At 43.0% G+C, this 23,589-nt stretch overlaps 1 protein-coding gene across 1 annotated transcript in view; it reads right to left on the reverse strand.

The window, feature by feature from the left end:
- Positions 1-19,731: 19,731 nt before the first annotated feature.
- Positions 19,732-23,589, reverse strand: part of ADAMTS7 (ADAM metallopeptidase with thrombospondin type 1 motif 7) — a 168,690-nt gene continuing 164,832 nt past the window's right edge. The window contains exon 24 of the mRNA XM_074232515.1: positions 19,732-20,378. Coding sequence (XP_074088616.1) covers positions 20,215-20,378 — 164 coding nt within the window. The 3' untranslated portion in view covers positions 19,732-20,214. The remainder of the gene's footprint in view (positions 20,379-23,589) is intronic.

Genomic DNA, 23,589 nt, shown 5'->3' on the forward strand with positions numbered 1-23,589 from the left:
AGCTCTTCTGGACCACATTTGGGGTTTTCTTGCAAAGATCCTTTGCCATTTCCTTCTTCAGCTCTTTTTACAGATGAGAAAACCAAGGCAAACAGGATGAAGTATTTTGCCCAGAATCACACCGCTGGTATGGGTCCGAGGCTAGATTTTAACTCAGGTCCTTCTTACTCCAAGACCAGCCAATGTTCCATATACTGTGCCCCCTTGGCTGCCCCCATTCTACTTTGGCATTGCACTAATAGTTACAAATGAATAAATGAACAAATGAATTAAGGAATTAGGCCTAAATCAGTGATTCTACAATTTCCATCAGTTGTTTTTAATCCCACCCTCTGAAGTCAAATAGATTGAGTCTAATGTCTCACGTCATCCCTATTGGATAGGTCAGGGATGATTCAAATCCAGGTCTTCTTGCTTCCAAATATTCTTTCCACTGTACAAGTCTGCTATTCCTTGGATTTTACAAAGGTACTTCTATTTTTTTTATACTTTCTAAAATGCTTCCAAGTCCATAATACTGGTAGACAATCAGATACAATAAAAAATTCCAGATTTGGAACCAGAATTTGAAATTCCAATTTATTGTCTGTCAAGGAAAATTCAAACACCATGGGGTGACATTCAGGGCTCTTCTGAGGCTGGCATCAACCTATCTTTTATTTTCTTTTTGTTGGTTTTGTTTTTGCAAAGCAGTGGGGTTAAGTGACTTGTCCAAGGTCACAAAGCTAGGTAATTATTAAGTATCTAAGGCTGTATTTGAACTCAGGTCCTCTTGACTCCAGGTCCACTGTACCATCTAGCTGCCCCAACAACCTATCTTCTCAACTCCTATTTGGTTCATTCTGATTTCAGGGAGTTTGCTGCTTGGGCATGATTTTGTAGCTTTTGTGGCAAACCTTTTGTGGTTTCCCTTCCATTTTTTTCACATTTTCCGATCTTTTACTTAAACACTCTCATTTCATTTATAAGAACATTTTTTCCTTTCATATCTTCCAGAAATTCTAGTTGATTTTTTGTTCAAGTTATGTTTTTCCTCTGAGGTTTAGCCTATAGATGTTTTGGAGTCATTTTCTCCCTTTATGTGGGTGCCTTGAGATTCCTTGCTACCATACTATTTTTTATTTGTTTGCTCATTCATTCAGCCTCCTTCCTAATTTTGGACTTGATACTGGGATGGAGATTTTAGGATTGGACTCCGCCGCCCTCTGGGAGGGAAGGTGTAAGTTGGTCCTGTTGCTGTGTTGGCTTAGTCCAGGTTCTCAGGGACAGCCCAAGCTGGGCATCTGTAAGCTTTTAGTAGTCCTAACATGGTCTGATCCATAGCAAAGTCAGTTTGCTACCCTTCTGCAGTCTGAGCTCTGCAAATTCCGGCCCCTGGTTTGGGTCTGAACCAGACTGCCTTTGGACTCAGTCACTCTTGACCCACTGGACAGATCTGCTGGTTCGTGGTGGCTCTGCCTTGGTCTAGAAGTCTTGCCTTGGTTATTCCTCTGCAGACTGGGTTGGGAATGAACACGGAGACTCCGCTCTCCTGGATTCTGAGCCCCAACACTGCTGCGTGTTGGTACTTCCAACACTTCCTGCTTTCTTGGTACATCGGCCAAGAACTCCCTAGTGATAAGGCCTCCCTCATGCACAGGCCCCCTTCTCTCTCTGCCATTCACAATTAGGTAGCAGTTGGCATAGCTGGCGTTTGACACTTGCTTTTGTGTTGATGTCATACTGCTGATGGTGCCTCAGATGGGATCAGGGGACCTTCTCTTGCCCTGGTGTAAAGCTTTTCCCTGGATGCTTGAATGTTCTCTACCATGTGCTCCTGGGCCAGCCCTATTGGGACAAATGATGCTTTGTGATTTTTGCTGAATTCCCCCTAGATCTGTTTGGAGGAATTTTGTGGAGCTCCTCTGCACCTCTTCCTACTCCTCCTGCATCTTGGATCTGTCTGATAACTGTTTCAATGTAAGTGGCCACTGTTATAACCCCACTGTCTTAACACTCTTCATCTGAATACATGATTCTGAGAAGGACACTAGTCACACTTATTCAGACTGGCAGAGGAGGCCAGGACACAAAAAGAGAAAGTCCCCCAGAGACAGACACTCAGCCTCTCCTAGGTCCTTCATTTGACCCCTTCTTCTGCTTGGAGGGACCTTTGGTTTAGACCTTCAAGGTCCACCCCCATCCCATGGAGAGGCATGGGGGGAGCATTTATGATTATATCACATGTTGATTAATATTGGTAGAAGAGATTCTAATTAGAGAAGAAAAGCAGGCATTCTTTTTTTTAAAGCTTTTTTGCAAGGCAAAGGGGTTAAGTGGCTTGCCCAAGGCCACACAACTAGGTAATTATTAAGTGTCTGAGGCCACATTTGAACTCAGGTCCTCCTGACTCCAGGGCCTGTGCTCTATCCACTGTGTCACCTAGCCACCCTGGAGGCATTCTTTTATAGGATTTAGAACTGAGAAAGACTATGGACATCATCACTCTAAGGATTCTTCACATGGGAGCCCACAAGTTTGTGTCTTTAATGTCCATCCTTGGATTTTCATGTCATTTGTTTCCTTTTAGGCCATCAGCTTTTGTCTGATGCATTTACAACATGGTTTGAGTTGCCCAAAGTCACCCAAGTAGTAAGTGCTGAAACTGGGCACCAAGCTCACTGAGTATTCCCTGGGTCTGCTCTGCCTGGTCTTCTACTGACTTTGGGAGGGGGTGGCAGGCAGCATGGCACCATTGAAGGAGCACTGGCTTTATGTCAGAGAATCCAGGCTTATGTCCTGCTATCTGTGTGATCGTAGACAAATATGGGTCTCGGTGTCCTTATCTGCAAAATGAGAGGGGGTAGTCTGCATGGCCTTTAGTCTTACAATCCTATATAAATGCAAAGTTGGGTTCCCCTCCCCAACAGAATAAACTCTGGAGGGCAATCGGTTACTCAGTAGATAGATGTCTAAACTTGGAGTCAGGAAGAACTCAATTCAAATCTGACTTTAGATAATAGCTGTGTGACCCTGGACAAGTCACTTAACCACAATTGCCTCCAAAAAAAAGAGGAAGAGGAGGAGGAGGAGATGAAAAAGTCCTATTTGCTTTGGGAGTCAACCTCTGCTGCTGTCTTTATGGATCCCAACTGGCAATGGGCACTAGCCTTCTAGTTGGTCTCCATGTCCCCAAACTTTCCCCTTTCCAAGACTGGAACAGCTGTTGTTCCTAAAGATCAGCTTTGGCCACATCCCTGCCCTCCTCTCCAAGCTTCAGCGATTCCCTAGTGCTTTGGGGTTGAGATGCAAACTCTTCTGTGAGGCATTTGAGACCCTTTGCTTCAGTCCTGACTCCACACTGCCCTCCCCATTCTGGCAAAGCTGGAGTCTTGTTTTTCCTCACATAGCCTTTCTCTCTCAGTCTCTGCTGCTCGGGCCTGGAAGGCTCCCCCTTCTCTGCCTCTTGGGGCTCCTCCCTCCCACCAAGACTCAGCTTACACGTCACCATCTCTGTTAAGAAGCTCTGTGGGTCCCTCGGCTGTTATTTCTGTCCTCCATCACCATCTATTGATTTCATAAATCTCTTGTATTTGTTCCTCTGAGAACATATTATATCCCCTTTGGCTAAGTCCCTGAAGACGAACTTTCCATCCCCAGCACCCAGCAGTGTCTGGTAACCTAGAGGTATTTGATCAATGCTCATCATTGGTTGTTCAGACTCATGCTGTCCTCAAGACTCATCTCAATTAGTGACGATATCTCCAACTGAACTTTGGGAGCTGCCTGGGAAGGAGGCATCCCAGCAGCTACCTCTATCCGCCTCCGCCTTTCTGCCCTTTCCGCAGACCTCCAACAGGACTTTGAGCAAAGCCATCTGTCCAGGTATCATCCTGACCCTGCTCCTCTGGGCAGGGACTCTGAGAGACAGCTAGCAGGGAAGGAGAAAGAAAAGACAGTTCTCATAGTGGACTCAAAGACCCAACTTCCTCCCCACCCAAAGAAGCTGGCATGAGGCAGCTCCTAGACTCAGAGTCACAGATGATAAGACCCTTGAAAGTCCTATTTTTCAGATAAGGAAACTGAGGTTGAGAGTATCGTTCTGGCGACACATAGGTAGTGAGTTTTTGAGGTATGATTCAAACACAGGCCTTCCTGAATTCAAATCCAAGTCTTTAACTGCTTTGGGGTGGGTGAATGGGAATATGACCAGGATAAAAGATGATAGGGGTGTTCTCTCTAGCCAACTATGTGGGGTGGGGATTTTTCAGCTAATTATTCTTGCGAACTCACCTTTGCTATTCCAGGCAATTCTTTAAGTTTGTAAGTTGCATTGGTGGAAGGAGTTTCCTCACCTGGAAGTTCCCTATACTAATGAAATCCTAGCTCCAGTCCTCATTCCTAACTTAGCACTATCCTATTCTTTCTCATTAAGGGGGCTAAGAGCTGTCATTTCTACATTGCTGAAGTCTAGTGCTTCCTATTGTCAGCATCCTGGCACAAAGGTCTCATCACCCTACCCTAGTTATGTTTCTGGTGACTACATTCTTCTTCTTTTTTTGTTTTTTTGTTCTTTTAGGTTTTTTGCAAGGCAAACAGGGTTAAGTGACTTGCCCAAGGCCACACAGCTAGGTAATTATTAAGTGTCTGAGACCGGATTTGAACCCAGGTACTCCTGACTCCAGGGCCAGTGCTTTATCCACTGCGCCACCTAGACACCCCAACTACATTCTTCTTAAACTTTGTCTCTTATTCAGTACTGAACCCAATGTTTGCATACAGTGAGGGCTTAATAAATGACTGTTGAACTTAATTAGTAAATATTTGCATCACCAAAGCATTACAAGGATGATTTTACTTGTATGAAGGAGGGAGAGCAGGAAATAAAATAAAATCAGTGCTTGATTCTGCACTCCCTAGGGGGAAAAATGTAGTTTTGGAAATGGGTTGGACAGGGGTAAAGATTTGGGAGTGGGATTTGTTGGGAAAAAACAGTAGAGGAAATGTCTTCTATGAAAACACATGTGGATTACCCAGGATGAACCCTGGCAAGGGGATATTGTTAATAATCCTTGTCTATTAGCTCATCAAAAGAATTTTCTTTTTTTTTTTCAAATTTTTTATTTATTTAAGGTAATGGGGTTAAGTGACTTGCCTAAGGTCACACAGCTAGGCAGTTATTAAATATGCCTGAGATCAGATTTGAACTCAGGTCCTCCCGACTCCAAGGCTGGTGCTCTATCCACTGCACCCACCTGGCTGCCCCCAAAAGAAGAATTTTCTTGATCAGTAATCTGACATTTTGGAAGACCTTGAGGGAAATAGTCAATGCGTGGTTCATGGCTTCCATTTTCCCACCTGTGCAATGGAATGATTGGATGAGGTGGTCTCCAGTTGCTCTATGACACTGTGGTACTGAGAGGATGGGATGGGGAAAGTAATGGTAGCAGAGGACTTGGGGAATCATGTAATATAGATTTTTCCTGTATGCATAAATAAGCTGAAATCTTTGAAGGGATTATACATCTCATTTTAGAGTTTCTATAATGTTACAGGACTTCATGAAATCAGCAATATGCCACCCTTGAACAGGAACCCCTAGAGGACCTCTCCATCACAGGGAAGCCCTTTCCAACTTGGGTAGCCTCCTTGGCAATGGCCAACTCTGCTGACAATACATCTTCCTATATTGTATTTTATTTGAGACCACTGATAACAGGGTTTATCAACAGTTCCTTCTTCTGTAGTAAATAAAGGTTGTTGTATGATATTGCCTTTTGAATGGGAAATGCTTAAAACAGAATCTTATTCTCTTGAATGAAACATTCTTATTTATAAACAACATAGATTATTTCCATTGGGATCTCACATATGCATATCACAGGACCTTTTGGTCAATTGTGGGTCTGGAAAGATGTGGCCTGCTGTGGAATCTCCATATAGGAAAGTATGACTGTTTCATCCTCCCCCTTCATCAAAGATGCCCTTGTATGAATAGAGCACCAGAAGATTTTACAGAGAAAATTGTTTCATCTTTGTTTTTGAGGTAGATGGACATCTTGACTTGTTTGTGAACTGAATTTAAGTGAGGCAGAACCGCACAGATTTATTGGCCTCACTCTCAGAGAAAGTAGGAAATTTTAGAGGAAAGGTGCCAGTTTGGTCAAATTTTTTTTTGAGAGGTAATGTTAGGTTCCAGTGATTTTTTTTCTCAAGAATTTGACTTTTCTTCCAGGTAATTTGAAAGCTGATTCCTCAGTATTTTCAAAGCTGTCACCCTCACAAAGGCTCTTCCCATGTTTACTAGGGTTGAGCCCAGCTGTTTTCCCCATCTTAATTGTCTCGAGAGCCCGTTTCACTTCTTCATTTAGCACAACGGGACTGTGATGCGATGACTCACTTCATTGTCACTGATGATTAAAAAAAACAATCTTGACTGGGTTTGGGACTATTTTGGTCTTTGATTTTTCTGTTGCTTGATCTGTTTCTCTAACACATTTTTCACCATTCTTCCTGTACTCTTCTTTTTTCTTATTGATACTTTATTTTATTTTGTCCTATTACGTGTCATGTAAGTTCACAGACCTAATATGTAAAAGGAACCAGATAATAGAATATTGAGCTAATTATAAAAATCCAGCCATGCTTACTGATCATTTCCTAGGTATATATTAATGATTCAGAAAGGAAGCAAATGAAGTATGATAGACTCTGCATTCCATTAAGTATTTCTTTTCTTCTTTTTTTGGTAAGGCAATGGGATTAAGTGACATGACCAAGGTCACACAACTAGGTAATTATTAGGTATCTGAGGCTGGATTTGAACTCCAGTCCTCCAGATTCTAGGGTTGGTGTTCTATCCACTCTATCACCTAACTGCTCTCATGACCATGAAATACTAAGACAGGCCAGGAGAGAGAGAGATGTAAATAGGACCCAATCTTATGAGAGTTGTAGAAAAGGCATGCAACTGGAGAAAAGGATGCTATAAGTAGCCACATGGAGCTAGGAGAGTCGAATCACAGACAGAAGAAATTACTACAAAACAAGGGCTCTTGGAGCAAGGCTGCTTGGATAGATACTGTAAGAAGAGTGTGGAGACAGAAGCTATTCTGTTGAAATTTTCCCCTTCCAACTATAGACCCCAAGACAGTAATGGTTTATCTCCTTTTTTCTCCTTGGGATCTTTAATGGGAACCTGAAGCCTTTCCCTCTGGTCATAGGAACAGTCTGTCCCTTGTCTTCGTTTTAAATGTTTGCTTTTTCCTTATTAGCAATGTTGACCACCTGTGTTTTGGTAGTCTGGTTATACTTCTTGGGAATGCAGTTGGGAGGAGACAACTGAAGGAGAAACATTCCAAGCAAAGAGAGCGAGATATATTCAATACTAAAATGTTTTGCTAGAAGCTTCTTCTCTGGTTGGGGGCTCCGAATTAAGAAAATGGAAAGAATTGCAGATCCTTTGATTCAACTTTCAAGCACAAAGATGAAGTATTATACTGGCAATGAGTTAATTCTATCAATTTGCAAATACATATATAATTTTAACACATGTCTATCATGAGCACTGTAATAAAAAATGAAATGATATTTCTTCTTGCCCTCAAATGCATAATAAAACCAACTCTTTTATTTTAAGATTGTTTGTAAGCTACTCTTCTGGTATTTACTTGCAAAATGACCTTTTGTCTTCTGATTTAATTTGTAGTAAGAATGTCAAAATTGTATGATTCCATTGACCTAAGAGTGTTCACTTGGTCATTGAAAAAGAATCTCATTTTTTTTAATGTTTCTGCAAGGCAACAGGGATAAGTGACTTGCCCAAGATTACACAGCTTGGTCATTATTAAGTGTCTGAGGTCAGATTTCAATTCAGATCCTCCTGACTCCAGTGCCAGTGCTCTATCTGCTGTACCCCCTAGCTGCCCCCAAGGGCCTCCTTCTTATGAGAGATGGTTTAGAGCATAATGTCAATAAGTTTTGGATGACCTCAAAAATTTTACCCAACATTAAGGTAGTTTCCTTCATTCTTTTTTCTCCTAGCATTCCACTATCACTATAGAAATGGAAAGGAGCCCCCAGACCATAGGCTATCTTGCAATTTTCTTTGTTTCATGCACTTTCAGGGTCAAAGAATTCATCATTCAGAGGTCAACCTTGCTAGACCCATCCTTGGAAAGCAGGCATAGTCTATTTCCAGAACTAGAATTGCAGCTTTTTCCAGTATAGTTGAACTGGCCAGAATTTGCCCTGGACTGGCATAGTCTTCCAAGGACCCAGGGCCACCTGTATGGCATCAGAGAAGGATTTTTGTGAAGAAAAGCAAAAAGTAAGAAAGTCAAAACTACATTTTATTCCATTATGAAAACTTGGGTCTTTGAAGTTCACTTTTATGTGAATAAGTGGCGATTCTCACAATGGGTGACTCTCCAAGAAGAATATCATTGTCAGTAGAGAACTCAGGTAGCCTTGAGGTTAAGGGCAGCTTGCTCACCTTGGGGGTCCCAGTTATTGCTAAGCTGGTTGATTGGAAGGTAGGGCGTAGCTCCATTCTAAGTTCTAAGGATGCTCCTGGCTCTGATATCCTATGTACTATGACCTTAGCATTCTAGGACTCTTCTAGTCTTAAATTATATATTCTGAAATTTCTCCTAGCTCTGAAATTTTAGGTACTAAGGTTCCTCCCTATCCCAACATTCTATGTTCTATGACCTAACTTCCCTCCCAGATCTGACATTCTGGGTTCTAAGGTTCCTTGCAACTTTGACATTCTAGGTTCTTAGGTTCTTTCTAGCTATGTGGTTTCTCAATATCCTATAAACTTCTTTGTAATTGGATAATAATGGGAAGAATGTACTGGAGTCAGAGGAAGAGACCTCTGTCTCTACTCTTAGGGAGTCTACCATCTGGTTGGAAGCTTTCACATGAAAGCATCAGAAAACAATGAGCCAATAAGTGAGCAGATGATACCATCAGAAGCCCCAGAATTTGGCATGCCCAGATCCTTGGTTGTTCAAGAAATGGAAGGCTGGTTCCCTCCCCCCATTCTGGGCTTTGGGTGAGACAAGGAGGATGCCTAGGGCAGTACCCAGCCTCTGCATTGGGCCTGAGAGGGCTTGCCAGATCCTGGATGAATGCTGATCTCTTTGGGTACTTTGTTTCCTTTCCTGAGTTCCTTGGCAAGCGGTCCAGGTCTCTACTTTCTTTTATCATTGTTCAATGTCTCCTGGAGTCACTAGTTTCCACTTGCCCAATTCTAACTTTTAAGGATTTTTTTTTCTTCAGTGAGCTTTGTACCTCCTTCTTCATTTAATGAATTCTCCTTTTAAGCAGTATTTCTCTTCAATGAATTTTTGCATATCTTTTTCCACATGGTCAATTTTTCTTTTTAAAAGAACAGAAAGAGCAGAGTCAGATTGGGGAGGACCTAGATGACTAGACAGGGAAGTCTGAAGGTGAAGTGTCCTAGGCAATAGTGAAGGCTCCTGAACAGGGGAGTGACATAGTCAGAGAGAAGTTTGCTCTTCACATCTGTCCAACAAACATTTATTATGTTCCTACAAATTGTAGAGCCCTTGCTGGGTTTGAGGGATTCAAAATTCTCACCGGGGAAGCAATAAGCTTACAAAATAATGGGGCAAAGACAAAAATACAGAAGCATGATTCAATCAGGGATGTGTGCATGGTCACACTCAGGTTTGAGTCAACTGCCTTAGCCAATTTGAGGAGCCAGAGGAAGGTCCAAAGAGCTCTAATTTAGAGGAAGAAGAGTATCTGGAGGTTATGGAGTCTGATTTCCTCCTTTTATAGATAAGGAATCTGAGAAAAGGAGCCACTTGCACACAATCACATAGAAATTATCTGATGTAGGATTTGAACCTAGGTCTTCCTGACTCCAAATCTGGTTCTTTTTCCCTCTATCCTATGGAACCTCTCATGGCCTCGGGGATCTGAGCCCATCTACTCATCTAATGTCATTTACCTCATTTTCCCTCCCAGACCTCTTTGTGTATTTTGTGTAGCTTTCTCATCTCCTTTACTAGATGGTGAGTATTATGAGGGCAGACTCTGGGTTTTTTCCCTGTCTCTGTTCTCCTAAAAGGTCTTCCCCAGAGAAGAAGACACTCAATAATGTGGTTGGTGAATGAATGAACAAACAAATGGGGACAGCCTTCTCCAAAGGGAAGGATGCCTCCATCTTTTGCTCTTCTTCTCAGTGGGTCCACATCCTTTCCTACAAGAAAAAAGGGGTACTCTGGAGGTCCTCTTCAATTGTTGGGTTTTGTGTCCTGGAAAGAACACTGGATCTGAGGTAGAAGACTAGGCCAATCATCTACTCCTTGGAAGTTTGAATTTGAGCAAACTGCTTTTCCATCTGTAAAATGAGAATGGTGAATGAATGAAAAACATTTGTTCAGCATTAACTATACACCAACTACTCTATTAAGTGCTGGGGGTGGGGAACCCTTCTAACTATAAATCTTATAATTAGATTAATAGGCAGACAGAGTCATGGGCTGCCCTCAGATCTCTGATTCCTGGGGAAACCGCTTCATTTGGTCATCCATCTCTTATTATTTCTTCCCTTGCCCCCCGCCCCATGTTTCCTTCTGGGGAAATCCCAGACCCCAGCGTTATTTCCTTTTTAGGAAATTCCTCCCAGGGGCTTCTCACTCAGGGTCAGGGACCTCCAGACCAGAAATAGTCCAATGGACAGCAAGGAGGATGTGTTGACCCGATAGCCCTGGCAGGGCTGCGAGTCATAGAGAGAATCTACCACATTGCTCAGCCTTGCAAACACACACATCTCTTAGGCATAAATGGGCCCCAAACTATCCTATGATCTGTGTTCCTCTTTCACTGTCCAATCTTACTTTAAAAGTTTTTATTGAAACAATAGATAATATTGACAGGCAACTGGATTCAATTCAATTCAATCAGTATAATATTTTGGAGGAGAATTAGAAGGAAATGAGATCTTTTTCCCTGTCCTCTGAGAAGGCCACTAAAGGGTTAAGCCAGGTCTGCAAGATCTTATGTTAAAGTCAGCTCCTCCTGCTCTGTAGCTTATGGAAAATGCTTCATAAATTACCATCAGAATATCACTTGATTATCTCAATTCTCATAACACTTACCACCGTCTGGCCCCGATCCCACATTGTCATATGTTGTTTCTGGCCTTTTCCAGGCAGCCTGCTCCCCCAGGGGATGGGGACCAAGCTTTCTCTATCTTTTATTTTCTCACAGCCCAGGACTGTACTCACAAATGGGACTCAGCTAGCACCTGGGCTGTGAGTGATGGATGAGCAGACAAACCGCAGGGCTCAGGGAAGCTTTGAAAGCTGTCCAGGTGAAGCCTGTCAGGCAGGTAGATGCCTCCTGGGCCCTCTGGGTTCTGGGGGAACGTCTGGGTAAGAAATCTTCCATTAAAGGAGCGAGGCCAGGGCCCAGAGGCTGATCCTGGCCTTTGCCTTGCGGGGCTGTGTCTTCTCTCCATTCATAACCAGCTGCCTGGCAATTCAACCCTGTGCATGTCCCAAGCAGCAGAGGCTCCATTTCTGGGAAAATGAACAAGGAGACTGATAGACCAGACCCAGGGGAGCTGGGCTTCCTGTGGCTCCCAGAATCTAGAAACATCTTCTGGGGAGGCAGAAATGTGTCAGCAGAGAGCTCACCTCCAAAGCAGGGTCTACCTGTGTGAACACACGTGAAGAGGGAAAGTGCTTTCTTAAACACCTACCATACGCCAGACAATGTGCTAATTATACCATTAGTATCTTACTTGAGCCTCACAACAACTGGGAGATAGGTTAGGTGCTCTGAGATTCATTTACAGCTGAGGAAACTGAGGCAGACAGAGGTGAAGTGGTTTTTTTTCGGTCCTACAGCTAGTCAATGTCCAAGGTTGGATTTGAATTCATGCTGTCCTGAATCCAGGCCCGGTACTGTCTTTTTTGTATGGCTTACTTATCTAGACTTTGGTTTCCTTCACCGTAAAATGAAGCATTACCTAAAAGGACTCATCAGGTTCACGACTGTTTGTAGTGATCAGTCTAGGCTAGAGGTCTTAGAGATTGCTCCCCGCCCCGCCTCCATCTCCCTGTGATTTCCACAAGACCAGTATTCCAACTGTTAGAAGGCAAGGATTGTTTTTGGTCTTCCTTTGCATCTGATAGCAAAATCGTAAGCCTGACATAAATGAGCACTAACAAAATCCTGGATATGTTCATTAGAGTCTAGTCTTTACTTATTAACTGTAGGATCACAGGCAAGTTATTTGCTAAGTCTCAAGGTCCTTATCTGTAAAATGAGCACCTAAACCTTGCACTACCTACTGCTTCGGACTGGTGTATAAATATTAAATATGGTATAATTACTTTGCATACTTTCTGCTAGGGTAGATTGGGTACGATGCTTTATTCAGAACAATCAGTGGCTAATTTTAAGCCATTTGGAAGTCACATAATTGAGACTGATTGATACCTAACAGATTTCCTGTGTGTGTGTGTGTGTGTGTGTGTGTGTGTGTGTGTGTGTGTGTTCAACCAAGACAAAAACAAGGGCTAGTTGCTCAGTTGCTTGGCTACCATTACCACCCTTTTTCCTTCACAGAATCTCTTGGACTCTGCCAACATCCTGAGTCTGGCGTTGCTAACTGCCTTAGGGTTAGAAGCTATATATCCCACTGGTCTGTGCCTCTGACCCATAAATGAAAAAGTTGAGGCAAGTTGTGGAAAAACAGAAGGAGAGGGGACATATCTGTTGGCCAAAACTTGAACTTTTAGGATTTGATGCAGGGGACAGAACTTTCTATGTCTCCCATGTCCTTCCATCTTTGTTCTAGACATTGGTAAGAGGCAGCTGGAGGTCCCTGCATTGAAAGGAAAAAAATACTGGCCATAGGACTCATCTGCTGCGTTCACAACCCATGATCTAAGGAAGAACAGTGACTGGAGACAAATCCCATATCTTTCATCTAAGTAACAGCCCTCCTAGAGGCTGACCCTTCCCATAGCCTCTGTTGGAACAGTTCAGAAGTTGGCAGGGGAAAGCACTGGATTTGGGGTCAGATCTGGTAGCCAGTCCCAACTCAGCTACTGGTTATCTGTGTGACCTTGGGTAAGTCCCTTGTCCTGTTTGGACCTTGTTTTTCCAACTATAAAATGAGGGGTTTGGACAAGATAAATTCAGATGTCTCTTCTAGCTCTAAATCTATGATCTTATTATCTGTTTTCATTTTCTTTTCTTATTATGAATTTGACAAACACCAGCAAATATGAACATTAAAAAAATACAAACCGAAAAAAGAGGATTTAACATGAAATGTGAACTTCTCTTCCAGACAGTATATTAAATTTAACACAGTATCAATAAATTTGTCCCTCTTATCTGTGTCCCCTTCTGAACTTCCTTCTGTGTATTTTTAATACTTTATCATGTTTGTGTTTTTCTACATTTTTTCCCACCCACAGAGGATTAAAAAAAATGAACTGTGTCTTTCCTAGAATTCTTGGATTTTGAATAGCATAGGTTCAGGAGAAATTGGAAATACAGTCAGTAATATAATAGATATGTTCTTTTTAAATAACATTTCTTTTATTAATGCTATGCAAGGAATAAAGCACTAGGTACAGTATTTGAGCATGACTGTTGATTCCCATGGGAAAATGGACACTATTGTGTGAAGATTGTATGATTAATGCTTCTTGGAAAATGGGAGGAACAGGGAAGAGGTCGAGTTTGACCGGTTGGGGGAAATCAGAGTTGTCCTGATTGGGTAAAACCACAATGACTATAACCTTTAGAATGGCAAAAGACGGTGTGTGCATATGTTTGTGCAGGCACACAAGAACAGGGGATCATTCACTCTCTGAGGACCCTAGAGAACTTAAAACTCCCCCATTTCCTTGGGATGGAGTACAGCTAAGTGAAATGTTATTAAACAGCATTGGTATAGTGGCTAATCATGCCATCTGGTGGTTAAACTATACCTTAAGCCCCTCACTTGAACACCAGAATTTCTCCTTGGGGTTGTTGCTTGGATCTTTTCCATTTAGATTCTTTGATCTTTAAAGGATTGATTTCCCCTGCACCCACTCAGCTTCAATATTCAATAACCATTCCTTCAGCTTCCAGGATCTGCTTCTTCAGGTCTATGTCTCCATTAGAGTAGCATGGCTTAGAAGTATCAACTCTAGGCTGTCCATACTGATCATGCTAAAAACATTGACACCTTATCACAAACCCTAGGATTTGAAAGCTGGAAGGGACATCCATGGTCATCTAGTGGTCAGTCAGAAGCCTACTTCGCAATATGTCTAATGGGGGTCAACTGGCTTCTATATGGAAATTTTTGCTGAAGGGTAAGTTTTGCTGGAAGAGAAGTTCACCGTTTCATGTCTCACCAGACAGTTGGTTTCCATTTTGAGGTACCTCTAATGTCTAGGAAATGTTAGCTGATTTCTCAAGTTTAAAGCTTCCTCCCCCATCTTTCACCCATTGTTCTTAGTTTTAGTTTGGGGGGGGCTAAGCTATTTAGCTTTATTTTAAGCTAACCTTTCTTTTTCTGGAACAGTCTTTCCAATACATGAAGTTGGCACTCTTGTCTGCTGTTTTCTAGGTTAAATAATAGCTAGCTCAGGTTTTTATTATTAACACAAATAATTACCACGAGTAATTATTAATAGCAATTATCTATAATATTTATGGGAAGCCAGGTGGCATTATAGTGCATAGAACACTGGTTTTGGAATCTGGAAGACTTATCTTCCTGAGTCCAAATCCAGTCTCAGACCCTTACTTGCTGTGTGAACTTGGACAAGTCACTTCACTCTATTTGCCTCAATTTCCTTATCTGTAAAATGGGCAAGAGAAAGAAATGGCAAACCACTCCAGTATCTTTGCCAAGAAAACACCAAAAGGAGTCATGAAAAGTCAGAAACAACTAAAAAACAAATGAATAACACTAATTATTCATGTTAATATCAGCTAGTATTTATATAACAACTTAAGTTTTGCCTGGTTTTTTTTTAGTTTTTGCAAGGCAAATGGGGTTAAGTGGCTTGCCCAAGGCCACATGGCTAGGTAATTATTAAGTGTCTGAGGCTGGATTTGAACTGACTCCAAGGCCAGTGCTTTATCCACTACGCCACTACGCCACCCCTGCCTGTTTTTATTAACACAAGTAATTACCATTAGTATTTTTTAATCATAATAATTATTCATATTAATGCTAGTTTATAGCACTTTAAGGTTTACAAAGGGCTTTACATGTTATCACATTTAATTTTATTATTAATACTAGCAGTCCTCTTTTGGATGAGCCCTGGTTTGTCCACGCTTTCTGAAAAGCATCATCTGGAACTAGGCACAACCTTCCAGGTATGATCTGATTGGGACAACAGTATAATCACCCCCCCTCTTTTAGACACCTCATGGATGAGATTACTGTGTCTTAGGCTAGTCTTTGCCTTAGTTTTGTGCATCTCTTGGCTCCCAGTTGCCCTCAGGAGATGGTTCATGTTTCTTCTATAGCAGATAGACACCTACTTTGTCTACATATGGAAGTTCAATACCTTTATTCTGTGTGATTTGGCTTAGATTGTTTCCAGTTCCCTTGGGCACAATAGGATAAAAAGATAAATTTGAGTCAAAGGTTCTCCCTGGGGCTTGGTCACTGTGTGAGACCTTGGTCAAGTCCTCTCTCTCTCTCTAGACCTCAGTTTCCCCCTATAGAATGAATGATAAATGAGTGAAGTGTTTGCTACGTGACTACTATGTGATTAGAGCTGCACACACAAGTGGAAAAGTAAGGCAGGTTTTGCCCTTTACAATGAAAATTGACCAGAAAGGCCCTTTTCAGTGATTCTGGAAAAGATTGTCTATTTAGAGCAGAGTCCTCTTGGAATGCCGTATTAGAATAACACGACTCATTCATCCCTCATGGGAACATGAGGTATCTTGAGAGGTTTTCTCATTTGAAAAAATGGAATAATGCTACCTTTGGGATCTATATCACAGGGGTGTGATGAGGCTCAACTGAGACAGTGGTCATTAAAAAGCTTCACTAACCTGAAAGTGTGATATAAATGCTATTTCTTCCTTAAGATCCAGTTTACGTGGCACCTCCCCTAACACCCACTCAGGACTCTCCAGTTTGGACATATAAATCCACAAAAGGATCCTGGTGGCTTGTTCTTCACTTTTGGACTCCAAGGAAGCTAGAAGGAGCTGATTTTAGGACAATACAGGAAGTCGTTTTTCACACAATAGGTAGCAAATTTGGAGAACATTTTTAAATTTCATACATAAAAATAGATTCGAGGATATTTGAAGAAGAGGGAGAAAGAAGGGATGAGACAGTAAGAAAATGTGGAGAGAGGTAGAGCAAGGGACAGGAGGAGAGCATGCAAGAGAAGTAGAAGGCAGGTGGGAGGAAAAGAAAAAGAAAAGGGGACGGGGAGAGTGAGGAAGAGAAAAAATGGAAGAGAGGGAGAAAAAAAGGGAAGTGACAGAAGAATGGGAAAGAGGAAGAGAAAGGAGAACAGAGAGAATGAGAAGGAGAAAAGAGAAGGGGGGAAGAGGGAAGAGATAATGAGAGAGGAAGAGAAAAGGAAGGGAGAAAAAGAGGGAACAAGGATGGGAGCCAAGGACACATAATACGATCAGGATGCTACTGGAGCAAACAGCCCAGCCCAGCCCAGCCTGGAGGATCTCTAAATACACCCAAATTCCAAGATTGGAAGGAAGCAGAATCAGAGCCAGACCTTCCTGGTCAGCTGGAGGTGGCAGGCAGCTGTTGCCCTGGAATGGCCCTGGTCAGGGGGCACTCCCTGGACTGGGATTTCTCTTGGGCTTTGGATAAGGATGAGGAATGTCTCATATTAGGCTCTGACCCCCTCCCCCAACCATTCTGGACAGAACGACAAATGACTTTGCTCATTTATGTGTGAGTGTGGCAGGGAGGAATGTGGGATAATCCTCAGAGATTCAGGTCGTTTTCATCTTGCAACGTGAGGAATCTTGAGAGGTTTTCTCATCTGAAAAGTGGAATCATGATACCTTTGGGACTCATCTCACAGGATGAGGCTCAAATGAGATTTTGGCCATAAAAAAGCTCTTAACCTGGAAGCAAGATATAAATTCCATTTCTTCTTTAATGTTCAACATAAGTGGCACCCCTCCCCAGGAAGACCATCATGATCCTCCCGGCTCCGCGGGTTTCATAGTTCTTACTAAGAGCCTGTAGCTCTTACTGTCTGATCTGCTTCTCAAGTCATAGAAATCTGGAGTTGGAAGAGACCTGAGAGTTCCACAGTAAATGCTTTCCCAGATCTTCATGGTTTCCAGTCTTCTCTCCCTATCCAGAGTAGCAGTGCCTTGAAGACTGTTGTGCGCTCAACACATAGTAGGAGTAAATCTTAAATCCCTTTCAAGCTTAAGAATCCATGATGCTATGAATTATTTCATCCATCCATCCAACAAACTTTTATTAGGTGCTAATTAGGAAGGGCTCAGATAAGATGTAGTTCCCATCCAATTTCCACCCAGACACCAGCGTCTACACAAAGGAGGTATCTTGCCATCTGCCCTGCTCCTGCTTATATACCACTCCTGCCTCCTTTCCTCCAAGGAGCTAAATTCCTTTGTACTAAACTAAACTAAACTAAACTAAACTAAACTAAATTAAACTAAACTAAACTAAACTTTTTTTGGGAGGGGGTTGCAAGGGAATGGGTTAAGTGACTTGCTCAAGGTCAGACAACTAGGAAATAAATTCAATATTACTAATACTATTGGAAAAGGCATGATGATCTAATGCCTTGGACTCCACACCCAGTCTTGTGACTGTGTGGACCAGAGCTCCTTTTCTTGACTACATTCACTTAGTAGCCTAGTTTTGTAAGCTCCTTGGGGGCAAGAGCCAGCTCCACTTTCGTCTTTGAATCCTTGGCACCCAACATACTGCCTGGAACATTGAAAGTTATAATAAATGCTTTTTGATTGTTTCTTTTTTTTTTTTTGCAAGGCAATGGGGGTAAGTGGCTTGCCAAAGGCCACACAGCTAGGTAATTATTAAGTGTCTAAGGTTGGATTTGAACTCAGGTCCTCCTGACTCCAGGGCCAGTGCTCTATCCACTGCACCACCTAGCTGCCCCTCTTGATTGATTCTTGCCCTCATGGAGTTTATAGTCTGATAGGAAGACAAGACAAAACAAATGGATAATTTTACCATGTGATAACTGCAATGGAAAGGCACTACACAAAACGGGTTCAATGAGGGAAGGCTTCATGGAAGTGACTCTTGAATTAGCTCTAAGCCTTCCAGATTCTGGACCCCTTTGGTGAGCTAGTAAGTGAAGCCTATGAACCCTTTCCAGAATCCTATTTTTTAAATGCATCAAATGGATAAGTTATATGGAAATGTTATCAAATGTTATCAAAACATTAAAAAAATTTAAAAAAATCCAAGTTCATGGACCCCAGTTAAGAATCTCTCTTTTAGGGGTAGCTAGGTGGTGTAGTGGATAGAGCACTGGCCCTGGAGTCAGGAGTACCTGGGTTCAAATCCGGTCTCAGACACTTAATAATTACCTAGCTATGTGGCCTTGGGAAAGCCACTTAACCCTATTGCCTTGCAAAAACCTAAAAAAAAAGAATCTCTCTTTTGAAAATGATTATACTTCCCCAGAATTCCACCTGGAGTGTGGTGTGCTCCAAACACCAGGAGACAGCCTTGGGAAGAGGGTTGGTAAAAAGATTTGGGGCGGGAGGTTGGATGGATTCCAAGAAGCAGGTACAAACTAAGCACTCAGGATCTGTGGGTAAGTGGATAGTCTCCCCGTGACCACCAGGCAGCTACCACTCCCCAACTTTCTGCCCCCCTGGACAGTCAAATCTGACCAAAGTAAGTGGATAGCCAATGCCTACCCTTCCCTGCTCCATACAAAGGGTATTGGCTCTCCTTTATGAGTCTTAGTCAACTCTCTGGGCTCCAGGCTCCTCCTAGTTAAACAAGAAGAGCATTTCCTGCCCTACCTTTCTAGCAGAACAACCCTTTTCAGGATCTAAGACTTCAAGTTTCAGAGGAGGTGCCAACCCACATCAGTGGAATGCTTTCCCTCATCTGGAAGCTTCCTATGTCAATGAAATCACAGGTCCATTTTTTGCCCCCATTCCTTGTAAATCTTAAAGTGATGAAGAATTGTGATCCATTACCCAGTCCTTCAGGGAAGAGGGTTTGCAATGGAAGGTGACTAAAAACTACAAATGAGTCGCAAATTCCTAATTATCAGCCCCAATTAGCTCTTCTGGAGGACAGAGAGAGGGAGCTAGTCTCTGACTTTGGACAAGTCAATTCCTGGCATTTGGGGCTCAGTTATCAATAACCTCTGGATCACCTTCTGGAGCTGTTTTGGGGCTCAAATGAGAGAAGGGATGGGAGAGGCTTTGCACTTGGGCTACTGGAGGGAGGGAGGGTTTTTACTGACATTATAGCAGCAGTTAAGGGGATTTCAGGGTGGTCTCCTCAGTCTTCCTTCCTTGCCCCTCTTGCCCCGCTGACTTTGTGCTTCTCAGTTTAAGAGGATCCGTTATGAAGACAGATGACACCAGGGCTGCATCCAATCCTGAACTTCTCTTAACTCCCCCCTTCTCTTCCCCATTCCCTCCTGCCCTTAAAAAGCAAAGACAAGACCTATTCTTTAGGATGATAGATATTTATTTATAATACAAAAGTAGAGGTTCCTTGAACCTTTATTAGAATAAAAAAATTAAAAACCTTTTTTTGGGGAGAGGTGGGAAAAACAAGCATCCCCCATTCCCAGGAAGCAGAGATGTCTGGCCACTGGCGGTCCAGATGACGCAGAGTCGGAGAGCCTGTCGGTTAGCACCATTGAGGGCAAGTGAGTGAGTGGAGGGGCTGAGATGAGGGGGTGCCCTGTGGTCTCTGTGGGGAAGCACTCTCCCCAGAGAAATGGGTTATGAGGTAAGGCCACATCCTTCTTGCCCCAGGGAACCTGCTTTTAAAATAATAATCACCATAATATTATTAAAATTAACAATAATTGTAACACTAGCTGAGTCTTCCCTGGGTTATGAAGAGCACCTGGAGGTCTGCCTTCCAGAGCAGGCCTTCTGTGCTGCCCCTAGAAGTGGGCAAAGGCCCAAGGGGAGGGGACAGTCGCTTCCTCGGATCCTCAGAAGAACCCTCCAAGAAAGGGGGTGGTAGCCGGCTCACCGACGTGACATCCTCTCATTGCCCCGGTCCTGGGCCCCGTCACTGTCCTGGCTGCAGGTCTTGCAGCACTGGGCCCTGACAGTGGGTAGGTGGCACCTGCCCAGGAGGTGGAGGGTCTCACAGAAGCTGAAGGTGAGGCGGTCCCGGTCACAGATAAAACCTGCAAGGGCAACAGGGAGAGCCACCAGGTGAGAAGCCTGGTCTGGTTCAGAATCATGGATAAGACGGCATCTCACACACATAGACTTGGGCACGGCCATGCTCACTCACGCCCTCATCCCAGGTAGAGGCAGACCTTGTGGTTCAGGTGGAGGAGAGATTTCTTCAAATAGTGCAACTGAGGCATGGAAAGTGCAACAACATATCTGTGGTCTGACCACATTACCCCCTTATTCAATAGATTCTAGTTGGCTCTATTGACTGGAGAGCCAATTGGAATCTTGGTTTGGTTTTTAAAACTTCCCTAATATTTCAGATTATCCGCCACACTGGGCCCTCTGGATGATGCTCGTACACAGACCACATCTCCCATCTCCCTGCCTTTGGCCTGGCTGTGTCCTCTGCCTGGAATACCCTTCTACTTATTACCTATCTGTTAGCATTCCTTGTCCCCTCAGTTCTATTCCTGGATCTCTATGCAGCTTTTCCTGGTCCCTGAAACTACTAGTGAGTGCCCTCCCCACCATTTACCTCATATTCACTGTGTATAAATGCATACATGTTCACATATATTTGCATTTATATTATATAAAAATACAGATACAAACCCATATAAATATATGTACATCCATGCATATAAACATACATAAATACACATAGCACAAATATACATACATAATATACATAGGACTATAGATACACATGTGACTATAAAAATGCCTAAACACAAACATACATGCACATGAACATGTCCATATATAATGTATATATGAATAAACACATATAAACATATATATGTATTTGTCTATATTTATGTGTGTGTGTGTGTATATATATATATATATATATTTGTATTTAAAAAAAAACCTTTATTTGCCTCAATTTCTTCATCTGTAAAATGATGATACTAATAGCATCTTTCTCCCAGAGCTATGGGGAGGATGATAAAGGAGAAGCTGTGTGGAAAGTCCTTTGTAAATCTCAAGTCTCACTCAGCTGCTAGCTATTATTAGAGGCATCTAGATGGCACAGGGGATAGTGCTGGTGGGGAGTCGGAAGACCTGAGTACAAATCTGGCCTCAGATATTTGGTAGATATTTGGTCCTGAGCATCTCAGGGCCAAATGTGCAAAGAGGAGCGGAACAGGCAGGATTTGGAGGACTGAGCCTGCATCCTGGGGGCTGCAATCCCACAGTCTGGGGAATGGGTGGTCTGCAGCTCATCTCCATTTCTTCCACCAGACCACCTCTCTTACAACTCTTCAGTAACAAAAAGAGACGGAGGAGGACGGTTAGGTGGGCAGTGGATGGAGCACCAGGTCTGGAGTCAGGAAGACCTGAGTTCAAATCCGGCCTCAGATACATTCTAGCTGGGTGACCCTGTGTGACACTTCACTCTGTGTGCTTCAGTTTCCTCATCTGTAGAATGGGGACATGCAGGAGAAGAAAATGTCCAACTACTCCAGTAACCTTGGCAAGAAAACCCCAAGCACATAAAAAGCCCACGAGGTCATGGAGAGTCAGATACATCTAAATAATAACAACAAAAAATGCACAAAGTGCATTCTAAACTCATTCTTTTTTTAAAAAACCATACTTAAAAACCCTTTGTCAAGTCTCTGAAGACAAACCCTCAGAGTAGTGTGGCACGGTGGATGGCACCCCGGGCCCGAGGAATTGAGTCACCTGGAGTCCCGGTTCTGATTCTCACACTCACGTGCTGTGTGACTATGAGCAAGCCTCTCGCTCTCTCTGTGTCTAGGAAGGACAATGAGGCGACGGGACTGATTGTCTCTGGGGGCCATTCCAGGCCTGCTAATCTGTGAGTCTTTTCCTTTGTTTAAGATGAAAAATAAAACCCCGTTCCCGGCTCCCAGGGTCCCTCCCTTGGTGTCTGCCTTGTTTGTCCATACAGGCTTTTCTTGGCAGGGATGGAGACCCAGCTGTGGGGAGTGATGACACATATGGAAAAGCCCCTGTGGTTGCCAGGCCTGACACACCTCGTCTGGGGCTGGGAGCCCTGGCGCAGCTTTTGGGGGGAGGCGCCTCTCCTCCCCACAGCTCCCAGATGCTGTCATCTCAACTGCATGCCCCTCCCCTGGCCCCTCCACCCCCCCCCCCAAGAGCGAGTGTGTCTGAGTGAGAGCTTGTGTGAATCTGTGTATGTATGTATGTATGTATGTATGTGTGAATATGTGTTGTGTGAGTGTGTGTATGTGAATATGTGTGTGTTGTGTGAGTGTGTGTATGTGAATATGTGTGTAAATGTGTGAGTGTATATGTGTGAGTGTGTGTATGTGAATATGTGTGTGTTGTGTGAGTGTGTGTATGTGAATATGTGTATGTGTGTAAATGTGTGAGTGTATATGTGTGAGAGTGTGTGTATGTGAATATGTGGGTGTGAATGTGTGAGTGTGTGTGTGAGTGTATATGAGTATGTGTGTATATGAATATGTGTATGAGTATGTGTGTATATGAATATGTGTGTGAGTGTATGAGTATGAGAGTGTGTGTATGTGTGAATGTGTGTGAATCTGTGTGTATATGTGAATATGCATGCATGTGTGTGAATGTGTGTGAGTGTGTGTATGTGAATATGTATGTGAGTGTGTGTTATGTGTTGTGTGAGAGTGTATATGTGAATATATGTATGACAGTGTATGTGTGTATATGTGTCAGTGTGTGAGTGTGTGTATTGTGAATGTGTGTGTGAACCTGTGTGTATATGTATGAGTGTGTATATGTGAATATGTGTATGTGTGTGAATGTGTCAGTGCATATGTGAGAGTGTATGTATGTGAATATGTGTGAGTGTGTGCGTGAGTGTATATGTATGAGTGTATGAGAGTGTATGTGTGTCTGTGTATCAGTAAATGTGTATATGTGTGTGTATTGTGCATGTGTGTGTGTGTGTGCGTGTGCACACGTGCTCTCAGAGGATGAGGGCCAGATCACACATGTACACAGAACTTCAAGGTCTGTTTAGAGGGTTTTCTACATTTCCTCATGTTTCCCTCATGACACCTGTGTAGCGGTAGGCACTGGGTCCCCATTTTACAGAGTTGGACACTGAGGCTGAAAATGTAAATGACTTGCTCTGGGGCAGGATTTGAACTCAGGTCTTTCTGATTTCAGATCCTAACACCGTTCTTTGTAAGCTGTTTGAATGTGTGGCCTGGGACTCTTGCCCTACCAGACCCAGGTTACGGGACT

The sequence above is a fragment of the Macrotis lagotis genome, chromosome 4 (genome assembly GCF_037893015.1).
Source record: "Macrotis lagotis isolate mMagLag1 chromosome 4, bilby.v1.9.chrom.fasta, whole genome shotgun sequence".
NCBI lineage: Eukaryota > Metazoa > Chordata > Mammalia > Peramelemorphia > Peramelidae > Macrotis > Macrotis lagotis.